This window comes from Arachis ipaensis, chromosome B09 (genome assembly GCF_000816755.2).
Source record: "Arachis ipaensis cultivar K30076 chromosome B09, Araip1.1, whole genome shotgun sequence".
In the NCBI taxonomy this organism is placed as follows: Eukaryota; Viridiplantae; Streptophyta; class Magnoliopsida; order Fabales; family Fabaceae; genus Arachis; species Arachis ipaensis.
In genome coordinates this window covers 30,641,440-30,664,484 of record NC_029793.2, presented here as the reverse complement: position 1 = coordinate 30,664,484, position 23,045 = coordinate 30,641,440, and the positions used below count along the sequence as shown (strand labels likewise).

Below are 23,045 nucleotides of genomic sequence, written 5' to 3'. Positions count from 1 at the left end.
GAACGAAAATAGCAACAGAGACTACCAAAGGTGTGAAAAAACTATTGTTCACTTAAAATCTTGCAATGTCGCATTTCTCCTAGTTGCATTTTATGTTTCCTGGATTGATTTGCTTTGTTTAGAAAGTCAAACTATTGTGAATGTATTTTTACAGTTCAGTGGATAGTGTAACTAGGGCTTTGAAATTGGTTGTTACTCTATTCAGTACTTCTTTTGCATGGAGAAATACTATCATTTATCAACAGTGTTTAAGAATATGAGTCAGGAAAAGAAAGCTATAGTTGAAGAAATGAGATTCAGTGCCTGGCACATGTCCCAGAAATGAAGGTATCTCATGCCCTCTTAAGAGAATTGATTGATTGCTATGATGAGTATCATGGTTGCCTAAAAACTCTCCATGGAAAAATATACATAACACCTGCCAAGGTAGCAGCTGCGCTGGGGATAAGCCACGACGGTAATACACTTTCCACTTCTTGCTTATTTTCGGTTCATTGCTCACTTAAATTTCATTTCATTGCTCCCTTTAAATTCGGTTTATTGCTACCTTTAATTTCGGTTCATTGGTATGTAAAAAATTAAACTGAACCTTTTTGGCTCATTTGTTGCTATTAAAATATTGTAGGGGATCGTTTTCCTAAAAAGGTTGACTATAGCAAACTGAATGAGGAAGACAAGGCAATATTTGACAGCCTCAAATGTGTTATGTTGGCGACTTTGACAAAGTCTATCCTAAATATGAGTGTTGAAGGGGAGGAGAATCGGCAAAAATTCTGCAGGACTTTTGTCGTCTTTATACAGAAGTGCTTCTTATTGCGGACGACGGTAAGCATGGCCTCCGCGATCCATAAGCCGCCTATCTTTTGTGTGGACAACATCCGACAGTAGGATTGGGCATGTCATGTGCTCAGCTTCTTGAGAAAGGGAATCGAAAACAAGAAAAAGGGGAAGAAATAGTCCGTTGAGGGCTGTGTTTTTGTTTTGATGCTGATTTACTTCCATGAAACCAAGTTCCCTCACTTGGATGGACTTGATGCTCCCCCGGCACCGTGGGTGGCCTATTGGACAAAGAAGATGATACTCGACCGGATTTCTAAGGAAGCAACAGACACAATGGTAATGTGTTGATTTGAAGCATTGTGTATGCAGAAATATTTTTCTTGATAATTGAATGTTTATCACGTATTATTCATCACATGAATTGAATTTGGTTGAGTGTTTGTGATCATTTTGATTCACCTGATTGTTTTTGTATTTCCTCGTTTCAAATATTCTACTAACTAAATAATTTTGTGTTTTAGGGACTTCTGTATAGAAAGCAAATAAAGGGGAAAGAGAAAAGAAAAAGGGAGAAAGAAGAAAAGAAAGTTGTTGTTGTGGATTCTTCTTCGGAAGAAGAATCTTTTTTTGGAATCCAAATCAGAATCGGAATTTGACAATATAACACTGGCAGAAAGAACAAGACAAAAGAGGCTCATGAAAAAAGAAAAAATTGTTCCAACAGATTCAGAAACATCAAGTGAATCTCAAAACCAGTTCAGTTTGAATGGTTCTAATTAACAATATTTTGTTCAACTTGTTTAAAAAAGCAAACACTGCTTCTTTTGAATGTATATATGTCAACATTAATGTAAATGTTAATATTAATGTATGGATCTAATGTTAATGTATATACTGATTCAAGATGAATTACTCCTTGTCTTGTTATATATCTGTTGGAACTGCCTGGCTGCTGTTTTGTTGTAGGTTCACAGTGAAAGAAATCAGGGTGATTACCAATACATTATGAACTCCAAAAGAACACAGTGAACCAAAATTACTACACTGGGTGAACCAAAAGGTAGAAACATACTGAATCCCTAAACACTGATCCCTAAACCCTAAACCTAAACACTAAAACCAGAACCCTGAACCCATAAACCCTAAATCCCTAAAACCCTAAAACCTAAACCCTAAACCCTAAACCCGAAAAACATAATGAACCAAAATTAATGCAACTGGTGAACCGAAAAAGTGCATATTGCAACATAACATAGATCAAATTTTAAAAGAATGCTACTATCAAAACTCTGAACTCTGAACCATGAACCAAAAAACAAATTCTTATTATTCAACTTAGAAATTAATACACTAGACGAATCGAAAAACTGCATATATCAATATAGAATTTCATAAAAAAAGTGACTATTCATTAAAGACTATCAACATTCAGAAATTAAACCTGCTATAACTATGGTGAACTGAAATTTGCTCATGGGTGAACAAAAATTTACATTAATAAAAACTAAAACTTGTAAAATCCTGTCTTGGATAATTCATATCTGGTGTATTGTAAAGAGTGGAGCTTGACTGAATCGATGATTCGGAGTCTAAAAGGTTCAACTACAAAAGACATAATTAATTGTATATTAGGAAAATGAACAATTGAATTTTTAACTAATCAAAAGCAAGTCAATTTTACCTCGCTTGGAGCTGTCTTTTTTTTTCTTCATGGCATTTGAGATCTTTTTTTTCAGGTTTGATCCAAGTCTGTTCTTGGGCCGACCTCTTGTTTTGATACGTGGTGGGTTTTGAAGATCATTCACATTGCTTAATGTCGCTTCTTCGTGGGTTAACAAACTTTTTCCTTTCCTTCTCTCTTGATATTCTTCCATCTCCGTCATGATCTTGTCAAATGCTTGGTGCAAAATTCTGGTAAACTCTTCAGACTCGGATGCAAATTCACATATATTGTGTGACCGAAACACCAATTCATCAAATCTCTTACTTCTTGGCTCCAGTACAGGTTCATCTTGGTTGCTCTTGATATGTGTATACCTCCTCTTTATGTTCTTGCTCCAACGTTCCAATATGTATTTAGGTGCCACATTATCCACTCGCTCAAAGCTTAGAACACTTAGGGAATGGCGGCACGATATGCCCCTAGATTCAAACAGCAAGCAATGGCACTTTACATCTCGTGATACTGCGTCGTAGGTGACGACAAACTTGTTGAATGTGGAGTTGAAAACCTGCTCTATGACTTCATATGTTGTGAAACCCAGGGTGGAATGCATTGATCTTGTGATACAATTCACTTTACCTCTAAATTGAGCTTGAACTTCCCTGAACTTCTCATGGGTATATACACACTGAAACTATGCCTCTATTGCTGATTTTTGGCACACGGTATCACAGTGTAAAAATCTGCAGTATTGAATTCTCTCTCTGTTTGTTCTCTGCTTGCGAGGCAATTGTCGTATTGCTTCACAAATTGTCTCAAGGAGCTATTATATGTGATGAACTTGTTGAAAAATGAATGCATGCTCTCACTCCTTTGTGTGCTTCTCATCTCGGCCCAAAAGTGGTGATCCAAGTAAACCAGAATCCATATATGCCGATCCTCGTACAGCTCTGCAAACCGAACCAAATTTATAAGTTGTGGTGAACCGAAAACATGCATTCTTTTGGGAAAAAAATATATAAGCATAAAAATTATTCGAATTGAAATCTCAATTACCTAAAAGCCACTTGTTGCCTTCAAGACCATACTTTCTGAGGAAATCGTTCCAGTTTCTGTCAAAATTGTATTTGTGTACGAGTTCCAAACAACATGGCTCATCTCTTGTTCAATATCAATGTGTCCCTTGTAGCCATTTAGTTTGCTTGGGATCTTCTTCATTATGTGCCAGATACACCAGCGATGAATTGTTGTTGGCATGCATAGCTCAATTGCCCTTTGAATCGATGCACATTGATCGATAAGAATACCTTTTGGTGCCTTCCCTCCCATGCAATGTAGCCAACACTCAAATAGCCATTTGAATGATTGAATGTCCTCATTTTTTACCAGCGCGCATCCAAGAAGTGTGGACTGCCCGTGGTGATTCACACCAATAAAAAAACCTAAAACCAAATTGTACCTGCATAAATAACAAGCACACTATGGTGAACCGAAATATGTACAACCACTGAACATCAAAAGTATCTTTGAGGGAACCGAATACCTATTTGTGTTATATGTGGTATCAAATGAAACCACATCTCCGAAATAATTGAATGCATCCCTGCTTCTTGCATCAGCCCAGAATGCATGTTTAATGCAGTGATCGCCTTCAAGGTTGAGTTCAAAGAAGAAATTTTGGTTCTTTTCTTTCATTCTTACTAGGTACTTTCCAAATTCTTTGGCATCGTCTTTTTCTGAAATATTCCGTACTTCCCTTGTGATGTATTTTCTTACGTCTTTTTCTATAAAACCTAGTTCACGGTGGCTACCAGCTGCTGCCACAAATGATTGGTAGGGTTTGCTCGGTCTGATTCCAGCTTCCTCATGGGTTTCAATGGTGCGACGCACGAACATGCTAAGCTCCCTGTGTTGTTTGAGCATCTCAGCCTGGTTTGGACAACAAGGATGTGAGTGATTCAAAACAATTTTGGAAATTGTCCAAAGATCAACATCCTTCATTATGTGTACATAAATTCTGGCCGGACAATTTAACCCACATGAAGCATTTGTCTTCAAAGTTGGAGATATCTTTGATTTCCACCTCCCCTCTCTAGAGCATACAATTAGTTGATTCTTAATCTTGTCTCCATCCCGAGTCGTGTTGCTTATTTTGGTGGAAAAACCAACAAGTTTGGAATAATATTTGTAAAACTTTCTAGCTCCTTCTAGGGTCTTGAAAATCATTCCCACCTTTGGGACAAATTTTTCGTCCACAACACAGCTAGTCTGCATGATGAACCGAAATCTTAATTATGGTGAACCAAAATCTTAATTATGGTGAAACAATTATATAGTGCTTAGGGAAGAAAACAAAACATGTTGGTCTAATTTTTGTTAGACTGCTTTCTACGTACCGAACCGAAAATATGAAAGTGATGAACCACCTCTTTAGTACTTACCGAACTGAAAAGTTACTCAAATTTACTCAGAGTTACTCACAGTTAATGACACTCACAATTACTCACAGTTACATATTATCAATTGATTTGAATTCAATTCAGATGTGGATCACCTCAGTCCATTCAATTCACTTCAAATAAAATTAGCAATTTCATTCCATTAAATTTGATTCAGAATTCAATAATCCAAACCTCATCAAATTGATGCGTTTCAGAAGAATCATCCAAATCGCAGTCATTCAACTGATTTGAAGATGATTCATTCATTGTTTCAACTCAAAAGTGCAGATCGAAGAAGAAAATGAAGAAAAAGATGAACGACGAAGCTAATTACGTTGAATCAATCCAGATCCATAATGCAGAGAAGAAAAATGCGAAAGAGGAGAACAACGAATTTAATTAGGATAAATAAGAAGAAGAAGAAGAAGAAGAAGAAGAAGAAGAAGAAGAAGAAGAAGAAGAAGAAGAAGAAGAAGAAGAAGAAGAAGGTGAAGAAGAATGCGAAAGAGGTTTACGTTATATCAGAAGGTTTACGTTGAGAAATGTTGAAAAAGCAAAATAAAGATTCGTTATATAGGTTATAAGTGGTGCGTGTAAAACAAACAGGGATGTGGGGCATGGAGTGAAAGTTATATGAATACCATCCATGTAATTTTTACATGGATGTAGAGCCTTTCTCTAATTTTAAATATTTAGAATTAAATATTATATTTAATTTAACCGGTGTAATTATGGTTTAATTTTGATCAATGTTCTGAAAATCGGTTCGAACCGGCCGGTTGAACCGGTCGAACCGTGAACCGATAAGAAAAACGGTTCAGACAAATAGCATAATCGCTCATTTAAAAAACCGGAATTGGACCGTTGGACCGGCCGGGAACCGGTCGATCGGACCGAACTGGGACTCGACTGGTTTTCACATTTTAACTCACCGTTTTGAATTTTAAATAAAAAAAGAAAATTGAAAAAAATAAACAGAAAAAACCCTCTCACCAACACCGAGTCACCGTCTACCTCTCTGTCTCCCACTCATCTTCCCTCTGCATCCCTCTCTCAAAAGAAAAAACCCTAGCCTCCATCGCTACTCTCTTCTTCAAGCTATCACTGCCGCCGTCCTACCGCCGCCGTCGAATCTGGTCTAGCTGTCGCCCCACTGCTTTAGCGTGTCTTTGCTTGTCTCAGCCGTCGCGTCGCATCGCATCGCATATGCTCGAAGCCGCCGTCCCACTGCAACTCATCTCGTGTCGTTTCTCCATGGAGCAGCCGCTGTTCCGCCGCATCGGTTTTGGTCCACCGCGCTCCAGCCCTCCTCTGCTCCAGATCTGCCACGCTCCACCCTCCTCTGCTCCAGTTCTGCCGCGCTCCACCTTCCTCTGTTCCAGTTCCGCCGCGTTCCACCCTCCACGGCTCCAGTTACGCGACGGTCCAGCCACCCCTTCTCCAATTTCGCGACGGTCCAACCACTCCTTCTCCAGTTCCTCAACGGTCCAGCCACCTCTTCTCCAGGAACCCTATGTCTATACCTTCATCATATAACTGTTTCAATTTAGAAGATTCATATGCTTCACCCTTTTACTTCTGTTATGTTGTCTGTTTACTTTAATATTTTTGGTTTTATTGTGATTTTTTGTTATTGAACTTGTTAAGTGGATAATTTGCTAAATTATTGGGCTGCTGTTGTCTTAATTTGTTAAATTGTTGGGTTGCTGTGGCTGAATTTGTTGGATTTTTCTATTCAAGTTTTGTTGTTGTTTGTTTCATATACCTATTATTGTTCTTCAGATTATTGGGTTGTTGTGTTTTTTTTAATTGTTAATTTGTTGATTTTTTAATTTGTTATTATGATTCTTGGGATATAGATTGCTTTTGTTTTTTGTTATTAGGTTGTTGGTTTTTCTATTCCAATCTTGCTCTTGTTAATTCATTAAATTATTGTTATTGTGATTCTTGCTGTTGAGATTGTTCTTCCTAGTGAGTATATTAATTTGGATTTGTTGAAATTTGTTAGACTATAACTATATTTGGTGTGTTTATAATAGAGGAATAGAGAAATGGGCAGCTAGCATTGTTTGATTTGTTTCATTGATTGTTGTTTCAATTCTCCCTCTTTTCTGTTGTAAGAAGCTCACCCTCTCACTAATTCGATGTTCCTTCTTAATGGTTGTGAATTTGCTTATTTTATTGATGGTTGAATTATTCACACTATACCTTATACTTTTCCTAATTCAGTATAATTGTTGAGTTTGCCTGCATGGTTATATGATATCAGTTTATTTATATTTATTATTTTATTATAAAACGGTTTTTTCGGTTCAACAACGGTTGAATCGGTTGAACTTATAAACCAGTGAACCAGTAGTTAGAACCAAGGTTTTGAAAACCAGATCGGACCGGCCGGTTTGACCGAATTAACCGGAAACCGGTCATTTGACCGGTCCGGTTAGCCTCTAAAACCGTTCTGCAAAAAATCGGTTTAAAAACCGGCTGAACGGGCGGTTAACCGACAAACCGAGCGAACCGGCCGGGTTTTTTAAAGTCCTGGTTCGCTGATCCAACAATCAAAACGGCGCCGTTTTGATTCCAGATAAAACACAAAAAACCAATGCTGAGTTATCCCCTTTCTTTCGCTAACAAACACACCCTCACCAACCCTAGATTCTCCTAAACGGCGAAACCCTATTAGAGCCACCATCACCATCCCCCCTTTCATTCTGCTCTTCTCCTCGCGTCGCCAGAAGCTAAGGTCGGTTCGGGGCTGTTGTTGGCATCGCCGTTTTTCTGTCCGAGCTCTCTTTGTCGCTACTTCTTTGCTCTTCACCGCTGGTCGTTGTCGCTTCTCCACTCCTCGCCGTAGGTCGTCACTGCTTCTCCCCTCCTTGCCGTGTCGTTTCTTCTTCTCACCTCGTCGTTTTTGGCTGTGGCCCCTTCTCGTCTCCCCGCCAGTCTTGTCGTCACTGCCTCTCTGCTCCGCACCGTGTCTCACTGTCGTCGCTTCTCTGTTTCACGTTACCAAAATTCCCAATTTGAATTTCTCTATCTCGCTGGCTCTATGCTGTCTTTTCCTCTCCTTCGCTGGCAATCCAGATAACGTAAAACCTCCCCTTTATCCTCTTCAATAATGTTCAATTTGTTGTAATTGTATTACATTGTTTTCTTCTTTATTTGTTCTGAATATACATATGATAAATTATTGATGATTCTGCTGAGTTTTGAGATATTCATTTTCTGAAGTTTTATTTGAATTTAGTCAGTTGATGTTGAATTAATTCTGCTAAGATTGAGTTATAAATTTACTTTTTTTAAGTTTAATATATTAATTATGCTGAGGTTATATTTGCTGAGATTGATATTGAATTAATTCTACTGAGATTGGGTTATAAATCCAATCTGTTTTTCTTGTTATTTTGGTAAATTGTTATTTTGCTGTCATTGATTCAGAAGAGAAACATTGCTACAATTCTGCATTGGATTTAATATATGGCTTTAAAATAAGGGTTGGATGAAGTTCAGACAAGGTGATAGTTTATTCATGGGAAAAGAGAATGAAGTTAAGAAGTAAAGAACAAAAAGATTACCTAATTTATGAAAATGGAAAATTCAGGAATGGAAACCTAATTTATAAAGGTTATTCATGCTTTTATATTGTGTTTTTTTTGTTTAGTTAATTTAATTGTTCAGTTTTTGTGTATTCTGAGCTTCTTACTGTGCTGTGGAATTGCTTCTTCTTCTTCAAATTGAAGACTATACTGATTTCTTTTTCTCCCTGCACCATGCTAAAATTTGTGGCCTCAAATTTAGGTAGCCTATAATGGATCATTATCTTCTGCTATATCTGGAACTGATATTGTTTGACCAAGCTTAGAAGTTGCTAATGTGTTATATATACATGAAGATTGACAAACTTAAATGAAGGAACCAAGCTTCGACCAATTTTAATTCATACAATGCTTTAATTGCTCTGCACCTTATCTCACAATACATGCCACTTTGAATTTTTAATAATTTTATGTTATATTTAACTAAACCGGTTCAATCATGGTTTGACCTCGGTTGAACCATTGAACCAATGAACCAGTTACTTGACCGGTTCATTGACCGGTCCGGTTCTCGCAACCTTGGCTAGAACGGTTCGATGACCGGTTCGATTTTCAGAACCTTGATTTTGATTGGACCATTTACTTAACCGGTTTGGTTTTTGCAACCTTGATTGATTCAGGCATTCAGCAACTTTCGTAGCTTCGACCCAGAAGATAAAAAAGAAAGAAGAAAATCAACTATAGAAGCGGACAGGGCGCCGGAACCTCTCTCTCTCTCTCCGTAAGTCGTAACCATGGCTATGGCTATGCAAAGCGGGATCGGCTTCTCCAAGATTCTCATCATAGCTGGAGCTGGTATCTCTCTCTCTTCTAAATCGGATATGCACCCAACGCAACCAGTTTGTTCTCTATATACACCTACCTCACGTTATCTGATTCCACTATGTTCTCACTTTCAGGCTACACCAGTACCGTCCTCATCAAGAACGGTAAACTTTCCGATTTAATTGGCGAGCTCCAGGTATTGCTTACATAATCTCACATCCTTCACTTCATTGTCTGTATCAAGTTTTCTATTATTATTATTATTATTATTATTATTATTTTTATTTTTTTTCTCTTTTTCTTTGATTTTGAAATTCAATTGCAAATATGCTTTGATTGCAATCTATTTTTTTCTGGTGATGTATTTAGTGCACTGGTATTGAAATTGAGGAGGTTGTGTTGGAATAGGGAAATTAGGGTTTCGAATGATCGCTCTTTTTTTTTTTTCTAGGTTAGTGGTAGTTGTAACAGAGTATGGCTCCGGTTCCTGCAAATTTGAACTTTGGAGAGTTCTTGTCATACTAGAGCTATATAGTTGTGTACCAGAAAAGGGAAAAAAAAGCTAGTATATATAGTTGTTTTGGTAGTCTCTGTTTTTTGATAAATTAGTTATAGGATTTGCACTTTGTCGTGCATACTGGTATTTGTTTCTGATTCTATAATAATTTTTTTCCTTTCTTTTTCTCCCCACTTCTAAGTTTTTTTTTCTTCTTTTATTGTTTTTATAGTTGTTGGTGAAGGGATGGGAAAAATCTGGCGATCGCAGTGAAGGTGAAGGTGAATATGCTGATGCCATTGCTGCGCAGGTAACAGGCTGGTTGATCATGATATAAATGCCTTTGTTTCCGGAATACACTTGAAAAAATTATTTAACTTATTGCTGGATTTCTACACTAGGTGCGTCGATTGGCAAATGAAGTTCGGCAGTTAACATCAAGCAGGCCAATTACAGTACTCAATGGGGGTTCTGGAGAAAGTAATATATATAGTGGCATCTTTTTTCTTTTTATTTATTTTTTATTTTGCCATGTGGTATTTTTTCAGAGTCTCTTATTTTTTCTGCCCCATTCCTTGTTTTTTAAGGGTTTATCCTTTTCTGCAGGTAACTTATCTTCACTTGTGGTTCCAGCAGCTGCATTGGGTGTTGTGGGTTATGGTTACATGTGGTGGAAGGTATGGAATTGGTTTTGGTTTGTTTTTTTCTTAGTTCCATTGGTATGTTGCTGACTTATGAGCATTTATTGTTTCAAAATCTTTTTTCATTTAAGGTTGCAAATTGTAGCTATTTTAATCACCCAGAATTCTTTTGAATAGATTTTTCCATTTTATCATTGTGGCCTCAATGATTATTTGTGATACTGATTCTTTTTCTTTTCCTTTCCAATTTCAGGGAATCTCATTCTCAGATCTTATGTATGTCACTAAACGTAGTATGGAAAAAGCTGTTTCAAATTTGACAAAAAAGCTGCAGCATGCCTCAGATGTCATTGCTGTAGGTTTCTATTAGCTGCATGTGATTTTATTGTATTTTCATACCATTTAGCACAGCTGAATTGAATACTATGTGTCTTCACTTATGTTTGACTTGATTTCTATTGAAAAATATCATTAATGATTATTATGGTCACAGATAAGATGTAGTATATGTCTATAGGCACAGTGTAGAGTTGGATAGAATATTTAGTCTATGCAAGCTTCAAACTTAGTATAAAATCAAGAGAAAATGTCATCAAGAATTTAATAAGTTTCCATGAGTGTTAGGGTGAAAGTTCCTTAAAAACTTGGATGATTTGAAGTTTATGTTATGTAGGATTCCCAATTCCATGAAAGCTTTTAAATCTTTTATGGCCTGATTTCTGGGCAATGAGCTACCTGGAGGTAGCTATTTTCAAACAATGGTCTAAACCATGTTTAGTCCAAGATCTGTTTGATTCATGAAATACTGGAAAGATAAAAAGGGAGCAGAATAGCTAATTGACCTTAAGGAACAATAGACCATTAAGAAGAAACTGTGTTTCCAGGATAAAGTGTTTTTCCAAATGGCTAGAAATATTTTTGTCACATGTGGCGCCATGACCCAGACATGTTGACATATGTATCAAAGCACCTTTGTTTTAACATGGAAACTAATCTGTGTAAATGTTTTAGAACTCATCTTCTCAATTCTTCTGCTGGCAGGATGCTAAGAAGCATTTGACACAGAGGATCCAACATTTGGATGACAAAATGCTCAAGCAGAATGAATTGGCACGGTCAATTAAGGATGAAGTATGTCTTTCGTTACATGCATATTCTTATATTTTCACATGTTCACAATGCAATCAGTTTTAGATCATAAGTCATAAACATGCTGATTACAATACATGCAGTACATCTTTAATTACATATTTAAATAGGCGCAGGTACTCATAACACTGCAAAACAACAGGATCAGGTTTCCTGTGGAAGGCATTTTGAGAATTCAGTCTATCTGATTTTGAGATGTTACTAGTCTATGTGTGATACATTTTGTCTTTGATTATGAAATATTTTCTCCAAATGATTCACAAGCTCTTTAGGAGCATCGGTTTTGGTTTCTCTTGACGGCCCAAGGATTTCAAATGTAATTGTTAAGATCAAACTATTGTCTTTATCTTAACATCTCCTAACCAAGTCACCATTTGCTCTTTCTACCTTATTCCTTAAGCTCCATTTATATATCGAATCTCTGCAACAAATTCAGTTTGACAATATTTAACCATGCAATTATTATTTTTACGTACTATTTGACCTTTGAATCATAAAAGTTCAAACCAAGTAAACATTCTTTTTTAATTCTTTTTGAACTTTCAAACCTGACAGCATTTGACTTGGTTACTTTAATCAAATCACTGAAAAATTTTCCTGCATTACTCTGAGCATCTAGATATGGTTTAAAATACTTAAAAACAGAATATATTTGTAGATGCATATCATTTCATTTATAACCTACCCTACGATTCTAATGAGCTCATTTAAGTGAGCTGTGTTCCTGTCCCAGACAATGTAGTTTACCAATGCCATACTCATTTGTGTTGTGTATGCTATAGTTTGTAGATTTCACTAGAGAAAGGAAGATAATAGTAAGTTAATAACAATGGTTAACATCGTGATATGCAGGTGGCTGGGGTTCGAAGTACAATTACTAATTTCCATGATGACTTGGGAATCTTGCATTACACAGTGGGATCATTGGTATGTTTGATTTCGTGCATTGGCTTGTTAGTAGTTGTCATTGTCGCCTTGCTAATGTAGAATTTTGAAGTAGATTTTGGAGTTGAGTGCATTTTAATTTTCATTCAAATTAAAATGATGTATTTAGTGTTAAATATTACATTTTATGCGTCTTTATTATATATGTGCTGCCTCTTATCTTATTCATTGTCTGTATTTCAGGATGAAAGATTGGCTACACTAAGTGGCATGCAGGTAAAACATTTTATATGTCCTTGTTAAGTTTTGAAAGCCATTTCTGACCTTTTGTCATAAGCTTTTCCTACGCTTATTTGTATTTAAATGATATGTACATAATTTTTATTCTAAGTTCACCATGTCACCATGACATGGAAAGAAATTTTAGGTTTTCTCTACTAGAAACACTACCATGCGGGCTTAGTATAAGATTTTCACCTAAACAAATACTGATCCAGTATTCTGGTTGCTTCAGGATGATGCAAATCAAGGTTTGGCGTACCTCATCGACTTCGTACATGGGAAAACCCGCAAACCACCTGAATTCTTGCAGGTTGGATTCATTTTTGATAATCATGTTCACCTTTGCTGTTTCTTCCTCTCTAATTATGTTTGGATTTCTGAATATGCAAATTGTATAGAATGTGGACTATCATTGATCATCTGAGTATTAAAGTGACAGTGAGAGACATGGAAAAATTGAAGTACTCATAGTTGACATTTAAAATTACTATTTCTGACACAATTTATCGTTCTGTTGGTGGCTTAATCATTGATTAATCTCTCCATTGTCCTGTTTGGATAATCTGATGATGTAAATTAATGAATAATCTGCAGGAGCGGCTGAGGATTTCTGCAAAATCCCGTAGTGTTCTCACATATCAGGGAGCTCCAAGTCTGATGGTATTTTTTAACTCAGTTTTTTTTACTCTTATTTTCTTCCCAGTGGAACATTGACTTTGTATTACTCTGTTAATATGGTTGTGAATCTGAAATTTAATTGGTTCAATTTATTTATTAATTCCTATTCTCATTGTTAATGGTGAAAATCCTTCACATATTTATTTGCTGAAGTCTCTTCCTGTATGAATTAGATCTTCACAGAAAATTTTTTACTTTTAACTGTTACATTTGTCCAATGAAACAAATAAGCGGTCTGGAGTTATTTCTATTGTGGAAAGTTCTCCAGTTTTTACTTTAGCTGATGCGCCATCATCCATACTTGTCTCCTAATAATCTTCTATGATTAAGACACTAGTTTTTACAGAAGGTTATGGTATTTGTCTACTTGATAAAAACTAAATTTGAAAGCTGCTGCTTAAAGTATGCTCAGTGATCCTGATTTACTTGCAGGGACTCAAAGACATTGCGGAAACAATGCGTAGTGATTTAGACAGGTCAGCCTCTGACGGTATCTTATCAGATGGCATGGATAAGCTAGAGCATCTGCGAAGGCCATTGCTGAGGTTTGTTAATATTGTTCTTTGAATCTTCTTGCCCTTTCTGGGAACCATGTATTGAATGCTTTGAGATTCTAAATCACAATGGTATTTAAGTTTTTTATGGCACCATTCTCCCCGGTTTACCCTAGGTAGGTTAGTAGGTATGAAGAGCACCACCAATTTAAGTTGGCGTTGATATGTTAAAGAACTAGTATTTTTACCCGTAATAATATTACGGGAATATAAATATTTTAAAACTATGTCGGTTTTGTTCTGACATTATAGATTATGGCATATATTTATAGAATTAAACTACTTTTACAAAAATATCGTAGGGGACAAAAGTCTATGTCGGCTAAGAAGACCAGGATCTCCGTAGATAAAAAAAAGTCAAATAATAAGATTTTTAGTTATTATTTTCATGTGAAAGAGTTAAATTTTTTTACTAATAATTAATTTTAACATTCTTTATCTAAAATTTGAAAGAATTTAATGTGTATACTTTTACATTTGATTAGGTGTTAAGTCTATTGCATAAATAAAATAATTAATTTTTATACTTGTTATTTAAAAATAATATTTTTTCTCCCTATGTATATAAAAATATAATTAGATATTAGCATAAAAAAAATTATATTGATAGTTATAAGATTAACTCAAAATTAATTATTTTTAAATAACTTTAGAAAATGTCATGTTGCACATTTTAATTGTCAAATTTGTAATTGGTTAAATGAGTTATAGCTCAAATGGCATAGTCTCCCCATACTTAATTAAGAGGTTGCGGGTTTGAGTCTCCTATCTTTGGTAAAAAAAAATTGAGAAAAGGACAAATCCGTCCCTGACCTTTGTTTTAGAAGACATTTTCGTCCTTGATGATTGCAAAATACAATGATGTCCCTGACCCTTCAAATTTTTGGACAAATCTATCCCTCCGTGAATCTCAGCCCGTTAGCCCCGCCGAAAAGTGCTGAGTTGGCTGCCGTGGCTCTGACGTGGATGTAGTGGGGGGACACGTTGGCATGACTTTCTGAAAATGAGACAGATTAGTCCCCAGCCCCCTTAAACGACGCCGTTTCTCCCCCACCCCCAATCCTTCAAAATCTTGAACCCTATTTCCTCGTCTGCACAGAAAGGGCGAAGGTGGTGAACGAAGAAAGGGAGCATGGCATCGGATGGGGTATCATCTTGCTCCCGAAGGAGTGGAGGTGTAGGAAGAGAAGAGCAATTCGCGGAAGGTTCTGGTCCTAAGAGGAAGGATGGCAAAGATAGGGTGTCACCGAAGTGCTTCTGTGGAGAACATGCCATCATGTTCATGTCGAAGACGAGCAGCAACCCTAACAGATTATTTCTCGGATGTCCGTTTTATAAGGTATGTATAACTGTGGGAATCTGTTAGTGTTAGGGGTTTGGGTAACCCAGGTTTTCATGGTGATATGTGTGGAATGAATATGTGCAGGTGAGACAACCCCATTGCAAGTTTTTTTTGTGGTTAGATGAGCACATTGGAAGGCTTGGGTTGAGTGATTCAAGGTTCCAGGCAGAGAAGGAATTAGGTGACGTTGAAGAGGATGAATGGAAGCCTGACATGGAGAAAAAGATCATTTGTTTAGAGAAGAGGATTGTAGCTTTAGAATCCAAAAAAAATCCAGTTAGATGGTGTATGTATGTGATTGTAATTGTCCTTATTGCTGGTATTTTACGTTGTAAGAACTGAGTGATGGTTGAATATGATAAATTTTGTAACGTGTTGCCTGGAAAAATTTGAACATATTCTTTCTAGAAATATATGAATCTTGTACCCTGTATATTGCAATGTAATGCAGAAAATGAAAGATGGCAATATCACAGGTAATTAAACACTGAGTAACTGGCATTAAATATTTGAACCCAAACATTGTTCATTGTAACTGACAATCCAAAAAAAAAAAGAGGAGGACTACTTGGCTAGTAATGTCTTCACAAGTTTTTACTTAACCAGAAACATGTAACCAAAAAAACCGACTAATACCCAACAAAAAGATAGTTATATCTGGGTAAAACAAAAAACGTTTACAGCAGGACATATTTGCCACAAAATAACATAAGACATGAGTTGCTTCATTCGTTGGACTCCTTCGACGCTGAGACAGTTAGTTTATCTGCTTGTGGGGGTGGGGCCTGCTGAGGTTGTGCAGCTGCCTGCGTGTTAGATGGGGCTTGGTGAGTTGCGTGTTGGTGCTGTGTGCTAGAAGGTGGTGGCCCTTGAGCAAGTGGAGCAGGTGGCCTGAATATCTTCTGTTTTGGTCTGAACTTTGGCTGTTTAGGGCGAGCTGTGCTGGTGATCATGGATGGAGCATTTCCTGGGGGCATGAAGGGCTGGTTTAAACTTGGGGTGGATGGCCTAGCAATGGAACCCGTTGGGGCAGGTGGTCCTAATACAATTGTTGATCTTGTAACTCTTGCTGGAGCAGGGGCAACAGTCGTCGCAGTTGGACCAGCTCCGCTCGGAACCTGCCATATAAGATGCCGACATAATCAATCAGTATGTACTCAGGACAATTTAATGTTAGGACATATAGTGCAAAAAGTTAAACAGTTACAGTAGGTTGTTGCTGCTGTGGTGTTGAGCTGGGTGGTTGGCTGTGTGAAAGATCCTGGATATGAAGGGTAAATTAGTTGACAAGTTAATGTTAGGACATATAAGTCCCTCAGGATTCATATACTAATACAAATCAATCCTTCAAGATTCAGCTACTAAGACATAAAAATCCCTGAGGTTTAAAGTACTAAGACAATTTAAAGTCTGAACTACAATCACTAGGGACACAGTATTTGCTGGATCTTATAAGCAAATATAGCATTGTAACCAAATGATTTTACCTCTGGTGGTGGAGCAGACTGTGACAAAGGGAGACATACATGTGCTTGGGATGTGCTCTCTTTCTTCTTCTTAGGCTTTTTGGTCTTCGGTTTCCAATTCGGGTTCGATGGTGCTCCTTTGCAAGTTTTGTAATTATGGCCCTTCTCACCACACTTGCTGCAAGACACAGAGAAGGACTTCTTCAGCTTACCCCCTTGCATCATTGGCTCTGCAGGGTCTTTCTGCCGATTATGCACCTTTGGGCGCCCAATCCCTCTTTTGATGATTGGTGGGTCTGGCTGTGTGAATTCAGTTCTGGCCCAGAACTTTGAACTTGGCACTGGTTTAATGCAATGTGCGTAAGTCCTCCTGATTGACTCCATACACAGCCAAGGGTGCACGTAGTCTTGTGGCTGGTCCCGTCTCTTCCTAATGGCAGCAAGTGCATGTATGCAAGGCATGCCTGAGTTGACAAGGGAAACAGTTTAGAAAATGTGCAAAATAACAAAAGAATCTAACAATCATTCATACTGCACAGAGACATAGGTTACCAGTAAGTTGCCATTTGTTGCACGAGCAAGTGTATTTAATTAGATCCACATCTACCTTGCTTGCCTTCCAGCTCACCTCAAACCTTTTCCTCTCGTTGTCACCAACCCATTCGGCCATCCACTTAGTACTCAGACTGAGTAACCTCTCCATCCTCTTCTGTTGTACTGGTGCTAGCTTTCCAGTGTGGTTAACAAGGACCCGTTTGTGATTCACCATCCTCCTCATCAGATAACATCTGATTTCTTCACACATGGTGAGGATGAGCTTCGTACGGTAAGTAACTATTTTTGCATTGAAAACCTCACACATATTATTTGTGAGGTTATCAACCTTTGAAGCATGAGAGAAATATGCCTTAACCCAACTTTCTGGTGGAAACCTGCTGAGATATTCCCAAGCTCCATGGTTAACTTGCTTCAGCTTATCCATACATTCCTTGAATTCTGCAATGGTTGTGCATCTAGCACACTCCCAGACAACTTCCCTAATGTACAAGTCTTTGAAGCGGTTGATAAAATTCTTCCACATGTGCATCACACAATTGCAGAGTTTTGCATGTGGCATAACCTCCTTAAGCGCAGGCAGTAAACCCTGCACCATAAAAAAGGAGATTAAGGAATGTTAGTTGACTTTAAACCCTAGATATCTGAAACTAAACTAATTGACTAATCATGATTAAAACTTACTTTTTGTTGGTCTGATATGAAGGTCCACCCATGGCTGGCACTGTCACCAATGTCTTCCTGGAGATTAGTCAGGAACCATTTCCAAGCATCTTTGGTCTCACCCCTAACAACTCCATATGCAACAACGTAGAACTGATTGTTGGCATCTTGGACAACTGCTGCTAAAAGCCAGCCCATATAGTAGGTCTTCAAGAAACACCCATCAAGGTGCAACAAAGGTCTGCACCCATCCCTGAAGCCTTTCTTACAGGCATCCAAGCAGATGTATAACTTATCAAATATGGGAGGTGATTCTGGAACTGGCATAAGCTCCAACCTGGCCGTCGAACCTGGATTACTTAACAGAATCTGCTCACAATAGTCTCTGCTCCGTTTGTATTGGTCCCTCTCATTGCCCATGATCTTCTCCCTGGCCTCAACTACTGCTCTGTACACCATCTTAGGGTGGGGACATAATGAAAAATCCTCTCTTAGAAAGTCATTTGCCTCCTTCGTGTTCATGTGGGGTTGGGTTGCCATCCTCTTTTCAATCTTCTTGCTCAGCCAATGCTGGTCAGCTGCATTGCTCCCTAAATCCCTTGCACAAGTATGTTCTTGCACATATGTCTTTACTTGATAGCACTGCAGTGTTTTGTTATAAGACAAATGAACCAGGAATGGACACTCATCATCCTTGCAACCCACCCTTACCCTCTCCTTGTCATTCTTTATCCACTTCAGCTCCCTCCCTTCAGCTATGAAGGAATCCTTCACCACCTCCTTAAACCTTTCAACAGTAGCAAATCTGGTTCCCAACTCAAACCTCCCCTCACCGTGAGCATAGTCATTATCGAATTCAGGAAATTTCCTGCTGCTACCTTCATCATCAGATGAAATGGGTGTATGCAACTCCTCAGATTCATACTCAAATACGATTTCTTCCATTTCTGATGGCAACTCACTAATGTAGAAACCCCCAACCCCTGCATTGTTTGGCTCAACACCAGGATTACCACTGCCTCCTCCTTCATCATTCGGCCGAGCAGCCCCCTGACCACCTTTCTTAACCCCTGAACTATTTTCTCCCCTAACATTCACCTTAGCCCTTTTATGAACCTTCCTTTGTTCAACCTTAGCCTTTCCCTTTGACCCTTGACCCCTTGCAGCTGGCTTCTTGGGGGTGACAATCTTTTTTCTACCCTGTGTTGGTCTTTTTCTCTTGCAACTGGCTTCTTTTTCACTCTCAGAACTAGAGGTTTCCACTCCAGCTGGTGGAGGTTTGTACAGCACATCTTCCGTGCTTTCATACCCTTCATCTGATGAAGAGGATGTCTTCAGTTCCTCTAATATCTCATCCACATCCACCTCCACATCGGCTGCCCCATCAGCATCCCTTCCAGCATCCTCAACAACCTTAGGAACATCTACTCCATGATCAAAGTATATATGAAATTCAGCAGAGTTTTGGTTCTTCGAAATGTTTTCTCGCATTGCATTTATCCCAGCATCCCCAGTTAGCTTGTTCAATCCCGACTCAATGTCGCTACTTGTGGGATCATACCAGTATACTTCCCTGTATGACTGGTATCCCAAGCCCTTGAACAACGTAACAAGGTCTCCAAAGTTCACAAAGTCTAGGTCCATCTCAGGGAACCTCTCTTCCTTCCCATTTTCATAGACCAGGACTCCATCAATCCCTCTGACAAACTTTCCTCCATGATGAAAAACCGGCACCACAAAAACGTCTACCATCTGAAATTAACCAATGATCAACAACGTCTCAGTCCAAAAACAGTTACTAAAATTTTGATAGAAACCCCTTTGCCCGAACAACTTCCCCCCTACTGATCATACACACAACTTTTTCAAAAGAAACAAACCACTACATTATACCCCTGTTTCCCACACTCTCAACATGCACACACACTGCATTCACCCTTTCTTCCCACACAATAACTAAAACTTAAACGAAGAGGGTCACGATCTTACCTTCTGAGAAAGACAACAACTACGCCCTCAACGAAACCCTCCTTGTTGGCCTCCCACAGCAACTCCACGACGGACCGATTGCTCTTCCACGTAGTGCAATTTTTGGAAGGAGAAACAGGGGTGGGGGGAGCTTTGATCGTTGCTCTTCTAGGGTTTTCAGTAATTCAGAGTAGAAAGCATGGGTGTTATGGGTATTGCATATGTGAATTAAAATGTGTTTGGAGGGGTGGGGGAGAAACGGCGTCGTTTAAGGGGGCTGGGGACTAATCTGTCTCATTTTCAGAAAGTCATGCCAACGTGTCCCCCCACTACATCCACGTCAGAGCCACGGCAGCCAACTCAGCACTTTCCGGCGGGGCTAACGGGCTGAGATTCACGGAGGGATAGATTTGTCCAAAAATTTGAAGGGTCAGGGACATCATTGTATTTTACAATCATCAAGGACGAAAATGTCTTCTAAAAAAAAGGTCAGGGACGAATTTGTCCTTTTCTCAAAAAAATTTGTAATTGGTCATTGATATATGTAAGAGAGATAAAATGGGTGAAGGAATGAGATAGATAGAGAAAGGAAGAGGGAAGAGAGGAGAATTTTTAAATTTTGAAGGTAAAGATTTGATTTCAATTGCAATTTTGAGGTGACATGTGGCACATTTTGGTTGTAAAATTAGTAATAGATAATAGAAATGGATATCTTCCCTTTGCTATGTGCTTAATTGTTGCTTGTTTTAGTGCACCTCTGCATGTGACACAACAAATTGCAGTGTAAAACCCAAAGACTAGATAGCCTGAGACATTGGGGGAGAAACAAAATGGTTGAGATCTTGCCCATATTTAGCAGCCGTATATAGGCTATGGATCAAACAATCATGGTGGCTTATCATAGTTCATATCTGTTTGTAGCTCATATACATTAATGTTTTTCCCCCCTGAACGTGCTTATTTGATTTTACAGGGCTGCTTCAACCAGGTGATGATGACAAAGTCTAGGTCACCTAACTTCTAAGCGGGCTTTCTTTCACTGCTTGGGTGTAATCGAGCAGCAACTTAAGCTCACTCGCTGATATATACTCCCTCTGAATCTACATAATATTGATACTAGATTAAGTTTTATATTCAAACTAGCAGATGAAGTAATATATTGTAAATAAAGTTTTCTCTTGAAGCTCATGTATTGGTGCAGCCAAGAGCCTATCGTATTCCAGATGTATGTAATTCGTGTCTTAACATAGTATGTTTTATGTAGGTTGTCATTATGGGTCGCTTTCTTCTAATGTATGAGCTGGATGATCACCATCTTACTATGATATCTGGAAATGAATTCTTGCAATTCAATAGGCAATTTTTGCAAACGCTTTAAAAGAAAACGTAACATAAAACATTTTACAAAATTAATTTTTGTAAACATCGTTGTTTTGTCATGCAAAAAGGGGAAAAAAAAAAAGAAAAGATTTGACTGTCTTTCTATTTTCATTCTTATATTTAGTATTTTATGTTTTTAAGATTGTGACTAAACGAGAGTAAATAGAAAAAAAAAATTATCTTTCTATATATTTTTTCATTAAATTCTGGAAATAAAAATTTTAAAATAAAAACAATTTTAAATTAAAAAATGTTGCTAAATAGTAAGAGACATTACTTTAATTTTAACAATATTTTTTAAGACATTATAGTTAGAGATGGACAGATGGTAATACTATTCGAATTTGTGGGTATCTCCTACCTGTTTGGGGCGGGTTTTTAGTGGGGCGGAATCTTGGACGGGTGGGACGAAGTCGGGTTTAGGATTTTAGGTTATACCTACTCTGGTAATTATATAAAATTTGAAAATTAATTTTAGGAAAAAGGACAAATAGGTCCTTAAACTTTTAATTTGTGGACATTTTACTCCCTCGGAACTGTAAAATACAAAACGATCCCTGACCACTCAAAACGCCGTACAAATGGGTCCCTCCGTTCAATCTGCTTCGTCACATGTTACGGATTCATATTACGTGGCGCTTATGTGGCGTAGGAGTGGGTACGTGTCTTCAAGATGCTGTGAACGGGGCTGACGTGGTCCGTTGTAGAAAGTTATGGGACATATTGGTCCTTGTGCACTAAGACGACGTCGTTTCGAAAAACGTTATGCAACGGTTCTTATGAGATATGCCAATGAGCCCATATCAGTCACAGACAATTATAGGAAGCCCTAACACTTACGTTTTCCCTCCAAAAAATACAACGCTTCGTCTCCATGTTGTCATCATTACTGTTCCATGAAGCAGTTCCATTGAAGCTTCATTGTTCTACCTGCGTCCGCCATGGAGAGTAGTAAGTACATTGTTGTTGAAACTTGTTTTGCTTATGCCCTTTATTTGTGATACATGTTGTAGGATGAGATTTATGGGGACTGTAAGTGAGGGTAGTAGCTAATTAGTTGTGGGGTTAGTCATTTTTCGGGTATTGTTTAGTGAGGTTTCGGAGATTTTGTTAATAATGTTTGGTTTTGTGTTGTGTTGTGTATTGAAAAATGTTACAGATGTATGATGTATTCTGTGTTCTTGTGTTCCATCATGGGGCTACTTTTCAAAGGCACCTACTGGTGAGTTAGTCTATCTACATGGTCAAGTTAAGAGGTTTTTACCGATGGACTTGGATTCTGTCAATTTCGGAGATCTGGTCACGCTGTTCAAAGGATTGGGGTATCAATTGTATAAGGAGGCTTACTGGTATGATCCAAAAAACAAAGATATAGAGTCAGAGTTGCATGTACTGAAGGGGGATGCAGGGATCAACCAAATGCGACAGGCTAAGTTGAGGAACAAAAATACGGATGAGTTTTATATTTTTTTTATCATCCTGTTGATCAACCTCAGATGGCAGATGGTGCTTGTGAGAAAAATGATGAGATTGAGGAAGAAGTCGATCCAAATGAGTTGGAGAAATTGGATGACTCATTTGCTAATGATGATAGCGATGACAGTGAGAAAGATGAGCTGTATAAACCACCACCTCCTGGTTATGAAAGTGGGAGTGAGAGTGGTGAAGATGATGTTGAGGGCAGAAGGGTTAGAGCTGCCAAAGGGAAGAGGAAACAAGTGTCTCCATCAACTCCATCAAC

The 23,045-nt window shown here is 38.1% G+C and overlaps 1 protein-coding gene across 3 annotated transcripts in view; it reads left to right on the top strand.

Annotated features, from left to right (window-relative positions):
* Positions 1 to 21,284, top strand: part of LOC107617969 — a 29,106-nt gene extending 7,822 nt beyond the window's left edge. The window contains exons 1-15 of one of the 3 annotated variants that reach the window (XR_002354769.1): positions 7,500 to 7,973; positions 9,101 to 9,275; positions 9,380 to 9,441; positions 9,974 to 10,051; positions 10,143 to 10,221; positions 10,348 to 10,418; positions 10,636 to 10,737; positions 11,424 to 11,513; positions 12,384 to 12,458; positions 12,660 to 12,692; positions 12,931 to 13,008; positions 13,293 to 13,358; positions 13,809 to 13,921; positions 15,030 to 15,269; positions 15,357 to 15,643. Coding sequence is in view for 1 of the 3 variants with exons in the window: in XM_016319869.2 (XP_016175355.1) it covers positions 9,215 to 9,275; positions 9,380 to 9,441; positions 9,974 to 10,051; positions 10,143 to 10,221; positions 10,348 to 10,418; positions 10,636 to 10,737; positions 11,424 to 11,513; positions 12,384 to 12,458; positions 12,660 to 12,692; positions 12,931 to 13,008; positions 13,293 to 13,358; positions 13,809 to 13,921; positions 20,898 to 20,916 (927 nt within the window). In the remaining 2 variants the exon portion in view is untranslated. Of the gene's footprint in view, positions 1 to 7,499; positions 7,974 to 9,100; positions 9,276 to 9,379; positions 9,442 to 9,973; positions 10,052 to 10,142; positions 10,222 to 10,347; positions 10,419 to 10,635; positions 10,738 to 11,423; positions 11,514 to 12,383; positions 12,459 to 12,659; positions 12,693 to 12,930; positions 13,009 to 13,292; positions 13,359 to 13,808; positions 13,922 to 15,029; positions 15,270 to 15,356; positions 15,644 to 20,897 lie in introns of those variants that run through there. The other 2 variants (XR_002354770.1, XM_016319869.2) reach the window with 2 other exon arrangements.